Genomic DNA, 13,747 nt, shown 5'->3' with positions numbered 1-13,747 from the left:
TATATATATATATATATATATATATATATATATATATATATATATATATTCAATAAAGAACCATTATTATTCAAGGAATAAAGGAGCCAATCAAAAGCGTCGAAATTTAAATCGATCAACGACAAAAGGAAGAGTTGTAGACTTTTACAATGGACGTACATGCACCAGATTATAACAAATCCACTTCTTTTTTTTGGTATAATTTTTTTAGCTCATGTTTTTTTATTGAAAAAAAAAAACTGAATATATACCATTGTTCATGATTTTTCGTCCTCTTTACATAGAGATCCATATTGATATAAAAAAATGAATTTTTTTTCTTTCAAAAAACCCACTTCATTTTCTTTGTTTGTTGAAAAGTTAAAGTCTATTTTTTTTGTAGAAAAAAATTACTAAATATATCAAAATTCATATTTTTTTGGTACTCTTTAAACATAGATTCATATTGATGTTTAAAAAAAATCGAAATTTCAGTTCAAATTCACATTGTGAACTTTTTTAGATTTACATTGTAAACGTGCTCAGATTCACAATATGAATAATAGTATCCCAGATTCACAATGTGAATAAGTTTATTTGTTGATTTTACAAAACTAATTTAAGAGTAATGAAAACGTTAAAATATTATAAAACTACATGGAATATATTTCAATTCATATGTAAATTTAACTAAGTTAATTTGTGAATGATCAAAGAGTTCAAATAGTATGTCAAATTCACATTGTGAATGCTACAAATTGAAATATTTACAGTTTAGATTTACAATGTGAATCTGAACTGATCAAGTTTTTTTTTTTAATCAGTGTTGATGTTTATTAATAGAGTACAAAAAATTAATATTTTTGGTATAATTAGTTTTTTTTATGATAAAAATAAATTTAAATATTGAAAAAAATAACAAAATGAAGTGGTTTTTTTTTTCGAAAAAAAAGTTTGTTTTTTCTAATGTATCAACATGAATCTCTATGGAAAAATGTCAAAAAATCATAAACAATGGTATATTTGTTTTTTTTTTTCGATAAAAAATGTGGCCTAAAAAAATTTAAATGAAAAAAAGAGGTGAGTATTTTGGTAAGGAGGTGGATTTTTTGATATAATCTTGTATGTGTACGTCCAATATACAAGTGCACATCTATTTCCTTGGCCGTTGATCATTATGATTTCCGACGCTCACAATTGGTTTCTTGGTTCCTTGTTAATTATAGTTCTCTATTAAACCTCACCATATATATATATATATATATATATATATATATATATATATATATATATATATATATATATATATATATATATATATATATATATATATATGGTTAGGTTCATGTGAGACCACTATATTTTGTGAGACGGAGAGATGCAATCCTAACAACTCATTTTGTTTATTAAAAAACATTTTTAAATGCAAAATAATTGAAAATTTTCAAATTTTTTTAAATATTATTTTCGTCACTTTTTTTTATCCAAAAAACAAATAAAAATAAATAAAATAAAAAAATTATCATTTTTTTGAAATATCTGAGAAATATTCTAGTAGAATATTAGAATATTTTACATATCTGACAAATCTACTAGAATACTAAAATATTCTAACATTCTAAAAATCTCATTGAAATATTTACAGTGTAATATTCTAACAATTGTAGAAATTAGGGATTCACGTGGGCTAATTTTGATTAAACAAGATAAAAGTCCCAATTCGAGATGGGTTACGTCTCCATTACATAATAAGTGATTACATAGAAACCATAATGAATGAAAAACAAAGAACGTAGCTTGATCTAACAAAGTAAAATTAGTAACTGCTGTAAACTGCTTTCCACCACTCCATATTCTCACGATCTGTTTGACCCAGTGGGTTGACCCAATAACAAAAATGATTATTAACTTGTTCTTCATCGTCTTATAAAGAGTCACGTTTCTTTTTCCGGGTATAGACCCTTATTGGATTCATATGATTACTTCCCGCATGGTAAAATGACTTGTCCTTAAGGCGGTAATTTTTTTATTGTTTTTTTAGGTAAAGAAAATGAAGAAAATAATAATTTAAAAATGAATTTTCAGAAAATTTCTTTTATTTTGCATTTTATAATTATTTTTAGTTTGCGTCTCATCGTCTTACAAAATTAACATGGTCTCAAATGAACGTAAACCTATATATATATATATATATATATATATATATATATATATATATATATATATATATATATATATATATATATATATATAAATGAAAATGTTATTGTCACTTGTCATTCTCTCATTTAATTGGCCACATGTCATTTTTTCATAATTTTGAAATATATTTATTTTCCACTTGTCAATTACTTCATTATTCATACTAATTTATAACCCGTGGAACCACGGTTACAAAATTAATTAAAATTTCATTGTAAAAGTTCAAAATTGTTAATCAATTATTTTAAATAAATTATTAATTAAGAGATATTTTTATTAGTTATGTAAAATTATATTCGTTGATTCAAATAAATATGTGAAATTAATTTTTAATTTATGTCGGATAACTTTTATTTGTGAATTAATGTAAACAATAATATAAAATTTAAAATGGAAAATGGAAAATAAATAGATTGACAAGTAACATCATATTAATTAGGAGGTCTAATAAATTTGAAATGGAGAATTATTGATTGACAAGTGGCATCATATTAATTAGGATGTCTAATATTGTGACACATGGCAAAACAACTACTCTTTTATTAGTGTAAGGATTCATTTTTATTATATCATTAATTTAGTTTCCATAAATTAAACCTACTATAATAACTATTAATTTCAAATTTGAAATTTAAAATTTCAATTTCAATTTCAAATAAATTTACATTTTAAACCTTTGTATTTAACATTTTATTATAAAAACTCGTTTAGTACACGGGTCTAACAATTAAACATATAATTTTAATTAATTTATTTTTTGTATGTTTTTTTTTTTCATAATTTTCACTTATTTCGTATTTCAAATTCAATTAAAATTTTCATTTAATCGCTCCTATTTAACACTATGTTTTAATTAACCCGTATAATATACGGGTTTCACAACTAGTATATATATATATATATATATATATATATATATATATATATATATATATATATATATATATATATATATATATATATATATATATATATATATATATATATATATATATATATATAACAAAATTTTTGTGAAAAATATGAGATGAATTATTTGAATGTTATTTTTGGCAAAACAAGTAAAACGAGCCACTCGTTCCATGAATTCTGCAAAAATGCTAGTAAACAAATCATTTAATGATAAAAAAAATAACATGAAATACACAAAATTAACCGAAAAAACACCGCGTTGATTTATTTTTGTAATGACTCTAGCGATAACTTTTTTTTTGGACAATTTTAGTGAATAATCTAAAAGAAATGAATATTTGAACCATTTTTTCAGGTGATTTTTTATGAATCGTCTTATGTTATATCATCTAATGTTAAGGGAGAGACAAGAGGTGTGTTCGTCACATAGCGTTTGGGAGCGTTTGAGAGCTTCTAGCTTCTAGCGTTTGACAAAACGTTCCGTTTTGAACTGAAAGTCTCGTTTGACACTACAAGTTTTTAGCGTTTAGTTTAAACAAAACGCTCAAAATCCAAATGCTACTTCATTTATTTAATTTTGTTTTCCACGGGATCCAAAGCTTTTGTTTTGATGAAATGTACCAACACCCGACTATCAATAGCCACAACAACAATTTCCCATTTCTTAGACAATAGACATCTCTCATATAAATCAACAAACTGGACTTTGTTATACAAATAGTGTATTGAATGCTCCATAATCTTGAATGAATTGGGAGAAAATGATATTATATTTAGCTTAAAACAAGGCTCTTTCCAAGAATAATGTCATCTGTTTCAAAATCAGCTGCTTTCCTAAACGTTCCTCGACCAAAATCCAAATCATACGAGTCTTTCAAGCCTTCCACCAATCCATATTCAGGTACAACTCCAAGCTCCACCTTTGCCTTCTCCACAGACGCAAAGAAATGCTGCATCAAAAAGTTGTCACTTCTTAATACATAAAGAACACGACTTAACAAAGAAAATGAAATGTCATTTTCCTCATTTTTACAAATTTCACTTCTCAAATGTATTTACCTGATCACGGAAGGGAAATGCTTTCTTTTTTCCAAAATCAAACTCCTTGGGATTGTAGTGAACGAGTTCAGGCTCGGGGAATCCACCAGCCTACAAGGAGTGAATTGTAATTTTATGTTGTAAATTTCAGATTACAAATAATTTCGGTATTTATAGGGAAATTTAATTTACCTTAGCACATGCTCTTGCGAGTCCATCAAAAGTAACATATCTATCTCCTGATATGTTGAACACTTGCTTGCTTGCTTTTGGGTTCCCCAACACCTTTATAAAAGCTGTAGCAAGATCCTACATTTACTCAAAAGTTGACACGTTTCATAAGTAAATTTGATTAAAAAAGTGATAAAGTATTTTGATAAGTTACTAACCTTGACATGACCAAGTTGGGTTACTTGCAAACCCGAGTTAGGGATTGGGATTGGTCTTCCTGCTTTCAACCTATGGAAAAACCATTCTTCCACAGGGTTGTAATTCAACGGGCCATAGATGTAAACCGGTCTTATTGAAGTGTAATTAACACCCTTTGACTCCAATAACGCCTCTGTCTCAAGTTTGCCCTTGTGTCGACTTTTAGGGTCAACAGCATCCGTCTATTGCAAAAAAAAAGAACAGAAATTTAATATATAATTATAAAGAAGAGGTATCTTTTAGATTGTATTATAGAAAAATGTTGATAAACTAACCTCGCAATGTGGTAAAAGATCAGATTTAAGGTAAACACCGGCTGAAGAGCAGTAAATGTACCTGCGATATAGTAAAATAGTAAAAAATACAAACAAAAAAAGATTAATTTTATGCCTATGTTGATAACTTACTGTTCTAGATTCGGTAATGCATCTAATATAGGCTCCACCTCGACTGCCTCACGCCCTGAGAAAATAAAAAGATTTTTTTTTTTTTTTCTTACTATATTAAATCCTTCGTTTATAGCGCTATAGATGGAAAATTAAGAATTTTATGATTCTACGCACCATTTATATCATAGACAACATCGAAGCCTTCAGCAGCAAGACTAGTCTTCACAAAGTCAAAGTCCTTCCTATCACCTTTCAAGTGTAATATCTACATCATGAAAAATACCACTATTACTTGAGAACATAAGTATAAACATGAGAAAAAGTATAAGTAAGTCTAAACAAACCTTGGATTTGAAAGCATTGTATGCCTCATCTGCTTCACCAGGCAAGGGTTGTGTGATGGGTGCTTTTCCTCTAGTGAACAGAGTTACCTGTATAAATTGATTATCCAAATTTCATAAAAGAAGCAGTTATGAACATTTATGTACATTGTAATATGGAGATGATGGAGAAATTGTAAGATTATTCATGTAAAAATGAATCAAACAAACATAGGAGATAACGAAGGGTAAATGAGGAAAAGTGAACCTGATGGCCTTCTTCAACAAGTAGCCTGGAAAGAAAGATCCCGATGAAACGTGTACCTCCCATTACAAGAATTTTTTTGGCACCAGATGCTGTTACGTTCAAAGCGCCTTTTGGTTGACATACTTTCCTCTTATACTGAAAACATACATCACAAAGGGGATTCATAAAGATGCAAAACTAAACAAAGAATCAAAAATACAGAAACCCTATGTCCTGTGTTTGTTTCTTTTCTTTCCTTATGGTATAAAAGGGAGATTTAATTTGACATCTAATTTCAAAGTAATTGCTTTCCTAATTCGAGATTGATCATGATTATACTATAAATTTTACACCAAAACTCTGGTAATCAGTAGAAATCGTTTCAGAAGTGTTTTGCTTTTCAAGATTAAGCAATGCATGACAAGGGTAAAAGGGTACCTGAACGGAGGTGTTGAATTTGGTGCCACAGAAGGAAGATTGAGAAGAGGGGAGGAGTGAGACAGAAGGCTGCATCTTGAGGTTATGCTGCACCGTTGCAACACCACCCGCCATGGAGAACCCGATGAAGATGAAGATGGGGATGAAGATGAGAGACGGGGGTTGTGCCTAATGAAGAGGAAGAAGAAGAAGAAGAAGAAGAGTAGTCTGGTTTCCGACTCATATCCTGTGTCGTTGTTTGTGAGTCTCATTTTTTCGGGAAGAAGATAAGACGAAATGACCCCACAGTCGTTCCTTCGGTTATATCCATGAACTACACTCTCACCCATATCTTCCTTCTTTTCCCCTTGGCCCCATAACCCCATTTGTCTAAATTAATAATTGATATAAAAATATTAACAACATTATTTACAAATTTCATATTTATACTTTTCTAAATATATCAAATTATCTTTGTTCAATATCAATACAATGGACGATGGTCAATTCGAATATAAATTTCACAAGCAAATATAGGTAATCTATAACATGAACTTTGAAACGTATACAAAATTAAGATTAAAAAAAAAAAACTTACCAAACGTAAAAAGCGATATCAACTAATTTGATAATGTGTATGATATATAAATATATTACACTGAAATATAATGAAGACTTACAATAAAAACGACAACTTTTTATAATTCATAATATTATTAAGAATAAGAAAATGCATATATAGCTCCTTTCAAAAATACAATCTGAAAGGCAGAATCATCATACATTTGATGAATTCTGATTTTAGATTATATTTGATTTTTTTATGCACAATTAAAAAAAAATTATACTGTCTGGATGACCCATATCAAACCCTCACATAACTTATCACATGGAGTTGAACCCTATATACTCCTATACACCGTAGAATTTTGCACTTCAAACAATAGACTCCTATCACGAGTATTACAATAAAAAATATGAATGTGTGTGTGTTTTTAAAGTATTATATCATTTTTTTTCATTTTGATTTATGTATTATATCACAATGTGATGGTTATACAAGTGGTACTAACTTTAACTTTGCAAAAATAGGTGGAAATTCATGCTAATATGAAAAACCCATTGTATGTTGCTATAGTACATAAAAAGGTACAATGTTGAGAATGAAAATTACACCTAAAATATGTGACTAATATCTATTTATGTGCATTTAGCTTTATTTTATAGGGTCCATAGTGCTCTAATTTCTTGACTAGGCTATAGCTTATATGATGTTAGTAATTTTACTTTAATGATTCTTAACAATAAGAATGTGAGATTCCAGAGAGTAAGGTCTAGTTTCAAGTTTAAATGTCATATTTTTATGTTAAAAACATTACAATTTACCTCTCCTATATAACAAAAAAAATCGATCGATTAATTGAGCGAGCTGACTTTCACCTCTCCCATTATTGCTCATACGAGAAGTAATAAAGAATGGCACAAGCTCGAGCCATACGTAGCATGAAAAACAAAGGGAATAGAGGTAAAAGAATAGAGTCCTAACCTAGGAAAAACTTTAGGGACTACTTATGATATTATGCTAAAACGTAGGGACAAGTTTTGACCACATATACAAGTTTATGGATTGTTTATGTCTCTTTCCATATGTTTTTAGGGTTTAACAGCAAAAGGGGGTTTAAGCGGGTTCTTTTCTTCACCTCTGATCTCTCTGGTTTTCATTTCTCGAGACGCCATTATGTGGGCGCTTCGACGAACCTCCTCGATTGCTCTCAGGTAATGTTTACGCATATTTCTTGTTATCGTGTCATGACTCTCAAATTTGCGTAGATTATAGAAGAAATAACCTGGCTATTGCCTTACCATGATTGATCTTCCGAAAGTAATAGCTCGATTCCACTGTCTTTTAGCGGTTGTAAGTCGGTTGCATCCTTGTAAACAGCACGTCTCTATGTTGCTTTAGCAATCCCGAAACATTTTAATTAATCGGGAAAAGGGGATGACATGGCTAGCAATAAGAAGCTTGGTATGCTGTCATAGCAACGATAGATGCAGCCATGTTCTCGATATTTGTAAATTTTACATAAATCTTCTTCTATAGGTTAACGTGGTTAGCAAAATGCTCTTGAACAGTTGATAATCTATAGATTAACGAGGTTAGCCAAATCTTCTTCTATCACTGACTTTTATCATTAATATACCTTATGTTTCCCATGTCCCTTGTCCCCTGCGTTACCCTGGTAAGTGTGTTTTTGGCTACCTCTCTCATTTTGCACAGCCCACACTATTCCATAACTGCTACAGATCCATCATCCACCTTACTATTTCTTGGTGACTCAATAAGACATAGGAGAAATGGCTACCTACCTTTAATTTTGTCTTTATATTCTTCATTTCAACTTTAATTGGAACAATCTGATTGAATGCGTTGAGTTGCAATGGAGATTAAGTCAATCAGATCTGTTTGGACTTTGGACATAGAGCCTAGTGCACAAATTAGATATTGAAATTGTATTGTATATGAATTGGATCACATGTTTCTTTCATTCACATTCACGCAGCTTATTTATCTTTTCTGTTACTTATTCAAATTATCATCCAGGTCACAAACGTTTTCAGCAGTCACCTTTCGTGCATCATATCCTGAACACAAAACACCATTTTCTACCTACGTGGACAAAACCAGATTCACCAACCCTTCAAGAAACACATGTGGATCCCAGATATTAATCAAATATTCTTCCAATACACATTCCAATGCCACTTCAAACCATTCCTATTCTTCAATGGCTAGCACAAAAAGCAGTGGAGAAGAAGATGATGATGAATTGGAGGATGGATTTTCTGAGCTTGAAGGAAACAATGATGAAGATGAAAGCGATAATGAATCAACCTCTGAACCCGAACTTTCTGAAAATGACATGGAAGTATCAGTTCCTGAAATTACAGAAACCCATCAACAAAAAAGAGCTTCTTCAGTGATTTTCAAGGCTCTCATGGATTCCCCAATGCAACCTGCTCAAAAGACCCTTGATAAATGGCTTGAAAAAGGAGACACTATAAGCAGATCAGATGTATCTATAGCCATGCTTGAACTCCGGAGGCGTAGGATGTATGCCAAAGCTTTACAGGTTTTTTAAACCATTTTCTCTAGTCATTAAATCATTACACTTTTTATTTTGATATGTTTTTGCTTATCAAATATTAACAGAAGTACATTCCTATTTCTTACTCCTGCAGCTGTCTGAATGGTTACAGACCCGAAAACAGTTAGAATTCAACGAAAAAGATTATTCTTCTCATATTGACTTAATCAGCAAAGTCAACGGTCTCCAAGCTGCAGAAAACCACATTTCAAGAATCCCAAAGTCCTTTCAAGGCGAACTTCTCTACCGAACTCTCCTAGCAAACTGTGTTCGATCCACCAACATGTCAAAATCCGAACAAATCTTCAACAAAATGAAGGAGTTAAAACTCCCGATAACGCCCTTCGTCTGCAACCAACTCCTCCTCCTATACAAAAGAACCAACAAGAAAAAAATCCCCGATGTCTTAAAACTAATGGAGGACGAAAACGTAAAACCATCACTTTTCACTTACCGAATGTTACTCGACATCAAAGGTCAAAGCAACGACATATCCGGAATCGAGCAAATCCTCGAGGTAATGAAAGCCGAAGACATCAACATCGACGAGGATCCCAAAATACGCGCGATTTTAGCGCGCCATTATATAAACTTTGGATTAAAAGAAAAAGCAAAAATCATATTAAAAGAACTAGAAGGATCCGATTTGAAAGAAAACCGATCGGCTTGCGCGTATTTACTTCCGCTTTACGCCTCCCTCGGAAGCCTGGAGGAAGTCAACCGAATCTGGTCAATCTGCGAGTCAAACCCAATGCTCAACGAATGCTTATACGCGATCACCGCATACGGAACCCTAAACAAAGTTGACCAAGCGGAAACCGTGTTTGACCAAATGTCGAAGCGATACAAACGAATTTCCGCGAGACATTACGCGGTGATGTTAAAAGTTTATGCGAATAACAAAATGTTATCGAAAGGGAAGGATCTTGTGAAACGGATGGCTGAGATCGGTTGCCAGATCGGGCCGTTGACTTGGGACGCGTTGGTCAAACTTTATGTTGAAGCGGGTGAGATTGAAAAAGCTGACTTGATTTTGCGTAGGGCTTCGGAGCAGAATCGGGTGAAGCCGTTTTTTAATAGTTATATGGTGGTTATGGATGAGTATGCGAAGAAAGGAGATGTGCATAATGCTGAGAAGATGTTTCATAGAATGAGACAAGATGGGTATGTGGCGAGGTTGAGGCAGTATCATTCGCTTTTGAAAACTTATATAAATGCAAAGATGCCTGCGTATGGGTTTAGGGAACGGATGAAAGCGGATAATATTTTCCCGACTAAATCGTTGGCGGGACAGCTGGCGCAAGTGGACGCGTTTAAACGGACTGCAGTGTCTAATCTTTTGGATTAAGTAAAAAAAACGAGTTACAATATGAATAACGATTTGTTTGGAACTTGGTTTTGCTTTACATTTATGATGGAAAATAGAGGTAATTTGTTTTGCTATGTTCAAACTTCAAATTCAAACTAGTGAGGTTTCGCATTGTGAGAGTCTATGCATCAAAATTGGTTTAGATACTTTTTCGAGATAAAATGATATTTTCTGTTAAGTTACTTACCTTTAGAAAATGTGAAGTTTAAGTGTTTAATTGAAAATAAAGATATAGGTGGCGACCAATCAACCATTTTGCATAAAACAAAGTAGTTGCAGCCTATTAATTATGTAGTACCGCTCTAACTTTAACTCAATTGGGCGAAGTGGGAAAATGGATGCATTTCCTTTTTATATATTAGTATGGTAAAATAAGTTTGGGATTTTGTGTTTTCGTAGCTTTTGTCTATGTTTTCTTAATGTTCTAAATACTTTGTTTATGAAACACATAGTATTAAATCTTTTTGTATTTTTTCAAACCACTTTTTGATTAACGAATAACCGGCTATAGGAATATTAATATTGGTTGACAAGGGATATAAGTTAGGATATACCATGGAATATCAAGCTTTTAGATCTAAATGTTGAATTACACATGCATTTGGGAGAGGTTGTGATAATTAAATGAACAAATACTTATGTAGAGTTCGTAATAATTGTTGTGTCAATTTGTAACGTGTGTGTTCGCATGTTCTGTTATGTCAATTTCTTTACTCCGTGTAATTTGTTTATGTTGCGATTTCGTATATTTTTGTTACGTTAAGTTCGCAATTTATCTATTGACTTGAGATGCTTTCTGATGTTCTTGTGATGCCTATATAAAAAGGAACATTGGTTAGAGGATTGAGTCAGAGTTTTGGGGATAAAATAGTTCTTTGCTTCTGGATCGAATTGTTCTGACTCATTAATCAAAGTGAAATCTTATTACCTTGTGTGTACTTGTGAACCTCATTATCGTTTGAATCGTGAATCTAATCGTTCCTTCACTTGGTATCGATTTTGTCATTGTTCATCGTGTTCATCTTGTTTTCCAGATTTGTTCATCGAATTCTAGATCTATTCCGCATTTTGCAAATTGATCTTTAATTCCTTGGTTGAATCTTTCGATTTGATTCTAAAACTCTTTTTTCAAGTTCATTGATTTGATTATCATTTCATTTCTTTAAAATGTCAAAAGAGGATTCATACTCAATCACGTTCAACCTTCCAAGCAGTATCGGTTCTACATCGAGAATTGCTATTCTATTTCTTGAAGACTATGAAGTTTGGGTTCTTCACTTTTGTAACATCCCAAAATACGAAGGGAAAAATTTCATTTTTAAAACAACCAAAACACTCATTTATCATTTATTCAGACTCTTAATACATTTTATATTAAAAGCAGTTATCAGTGTACTATCCCAAAATCTCAAGTTTGCAAAAAAATATGGGTGTATGCGTTGCGATCAAGTTAGACCCTTCCCATTTGAATCGGGAGTACCTGAAACCATAAACAAAAAACTGTAAGCACAAAGCTTAGCGAGTTCTCTAAAACACCACATACCATACATAACATACGAGTAATACATATCAACATGCAATAGGAGGTGCTATGTGCCAACCATAGTCTTGCTATTATGCCACGAGCCATATCATGGTCTCTTCTTGCCAGGCCGGGGGCCAAAACCCTGGGTCTTACAGACAAGTGCCAGGAGCCACCTCTTGGTTTTCCATGCAAGCATCACAAAGACAACTAGCATACAGTCTACAACTACTTATCTACTTATCTTCCAGAGTCTAAACTCTGGTCTTGAATACAAATTTGCTAGGAGCCACCTCCTAGTCTTTCATACAAATGCCAAGGGCTACCTCTGGTCTTCCTATAATACATAAACCAATAGGCCGACATTGGTGCCTTCGACCCAATAGTACAGTGAGGAGACTCACCTCAGACAACTGAGACCTATGGATAAAACTCTGACTGCACACCCGCTAAAATCCCCATGATATCAAATACCAAAATGACAACCCCTTAATAACTAGATCCTAACTCACACGAAGAGTCCAAATTAGGGTAAAAGACCTTTTTACCCTTCCTCTAACATGACCTAAAGCCAAGGCCCAATCCAATGTCCAAAAGCCCAAAAATCTAAAATAACACCCAAGGCCCAACTACGGCCCAATTTTACAAATTGGGCCCAATCCTTCTCATGGCCTTCACCCAATGGAGTCCACTAAAATCTATATAGCCCAACCATAACATTATGATGGCCCAAATATGTCCCAAAACAATCAAGCCCAAACTTAGACCAACATTGAAGCCCAAAACAAAGAAACCCAAGTATGCTAAGTATGCGGGGCGTACCCAACTTGTACGCTCAACGTACTACATAAGAGGCTTGTATGCGCAGCGTACAAACTTGTACGCCCAGCATACTCACCAATCATGGCCAACTTTTCCAATTCAACACTTAACCCATTAAGACTTTGATCTAAAGACTTCCACAAGGTGGTTAATCACATAAAGTTGCCAACTTTATGTGCATCCATGGCTAAATGGGACTCTAGAGCTCAAAGGAGCTTAATAATTGACTTAATACATGCATGGGGCCAAAACCACCATAAAGTTTGCACCTTTATGCCCAAAGAACCCATAATATACCCAGATCTATAAAATTAAGCTCCAAAAACGACCCTAACTCCCAATCACCAACCAAAAGGACCAAAATGACCAAAAATGTGCTAAGAAGTAGATCTATGAAATGGAATGGCAAGGTTTGAACTTTATACCTTCCAATCCACCAAAAGAAGATGTTAATGTTGTATCTCAAAGCTACTTCCAAAGAATGAGTCTTCAAGCTTCACCTTCGTCCTCTAGATGCACAAGATCATCCACAAGAGCTCAAAATCACCAAACATAGGCTAAGGAACGAATTAGGGTTTTTAGGGTATGGAGGCTGGCTAAGAAATGATCAAAAGAGGCAAACATGTGGCTTATAAAGGGTACACTTGAAAAAATAAGGTTTTCTTACTGAAGGGAGTACGCTCCGCGTACCCTTTGTACGCCCGGCGTACTCATGAACCATGCATGATGCCTTAACCCATTACGCACAATGTACATGGTGAGTATGCCCCGTGTACTCACCCATGCTCCAAGAACCCATGATCTTCAATTGGCCATAACTCCTTGGTCGTAAGTCCGTTTCCAACAAACTTTATATCCATGAAAAGGTGACGAGAAGCCCTACACTTCTATCAAATCACCTTCGCCTTAGAACTTCCAGGAAAAATACTCAAAATTCATAAAGGCCCAAACTATC

The 13,747-nt window shown here is 32.8% G+C and overlaps 2 protein-coding genes across 2 annotated transcripts; one reads left to right on the top strand and one right to left on the bottom strand.

Moving 5' to 3' along the window:
* Nucleotides 1-3,731: 3,731 nt before the first annotated feature.
* LOC111889382 (chloroplast stem-loop binding protein of 41 kDa b, chloroplastic) lies at nt 3,732-6,187 on the bottom strand. Its single transcript, XM_023885523.3, has 10 exons — nt 5,955-6,187; nt 5,538-5,672; nt 5,294-5,380; nt 5,124-5,214; nt 4,968-5,022; nt 4,836-4,896; nt 4,521-4,742; nt 4,324-4,440; nt 4,153-4,242; nt 3,732-4,043 (listed from the first exon to the last, which is right to left on the bottom strand). Exons 1-10 carry the CDS (start codon nt 6,066-6,068, stop codon nt 3,867-3,869), a joined length of 1,149 nt encoding a protein of 382 aa, XP_023741291.1. The 5' UTR covers nt 6,069-6,187; the 3' UTR covers nt 3,732-3,866.
* Nucleotides 6,188-7,597: 1,410 nt separating this feature from the next.
* LOC111889401 (pentatricopeptide repeat-containing protein At1g80270, mitochondrial) lies at nt 7,598-10,522 on the top strand. Its single transcript, XM_023885547.2, has 3 exons — nt 7,598-7,709; nt 8,536-9,064; nt 9,174-10,522. The coding sequence occupies exons 1-3, from the start codon at nt 7,672-7,674 to the stop codon at nt 10,425-10,427; spliced, it is 1,821 nt and encodes a 606-aa protein (XP_023741315.1). The 5' UTR covers nt 7,598-7,671; the 3' UTR covers nt 10,428-10,522.
* The last annotated feature ends 3,225 nt before the right edge of the window (nt 10,523-13,747 follow it).

The sequence above is a fragment of the Lactuca sativa genome, chromosome 5 (genome assembly GCF_002870075.4).
Source record: "Lactuca sativa cultivar Salinas chromosome 5, Lsat_Salinas_v11, whole genome shotgun sequence".
NCBI classification, from domain to species: domain Eukaryota; kingdom Viridiplantae; phylum Streptophyta; class Magnoliopsida; order Asterales; family Asteraceae; genus Lactuca; species Lactuca sativa.
The sequence above is the reverse complement of the archived record's forward strand: the minus strand, read 5'-3'. Positions and strand labels throughout refer to the sequence as shown.

Coding starts and splice junctions, on each gene's coding strand:
- LOC111889382 (XM_023885523.3), bottom strand. CDS start 6,068: ATGGCGGGTGGTGTTGCAACGGTGCAGCATAACCTCAAGATGCAGCCT. Junction 5,673..5,954: donor AATTCAACACCTCCGTTCAG/GTACCCTTTTAC, acceptor GTATGTTTTCAG/TATAAGAGGAAAGTATGTCA. Junction 4,044..4,152: donor CATTTCCCTTCCGTGATCAG/GTAAATACATTT, acceptor TTTTTGATGCAG/CATTTCTTTGCGTCTGTGGA.
- LOC111889401 (XM_023885547.2), top strand. CDS start 7,672: ATGTGGGCGCTTCGACGAACCTCCTCGATTGCTCTCAG. Junction 7,710..8,535: donor ACCTCCTCGATTGCTCTCAG/GTAATGTTTACG, acceptor ATTATCATCCAG/GTCACAAACGTTTTCAGCAG. Junction 9,065..9,173: donor TGTATGCCAAAGCTTTACAG/GTTTTTTAAACC, acceptor TTACTCCTGCAG/CTGTCTGAATGGTTACAGAC.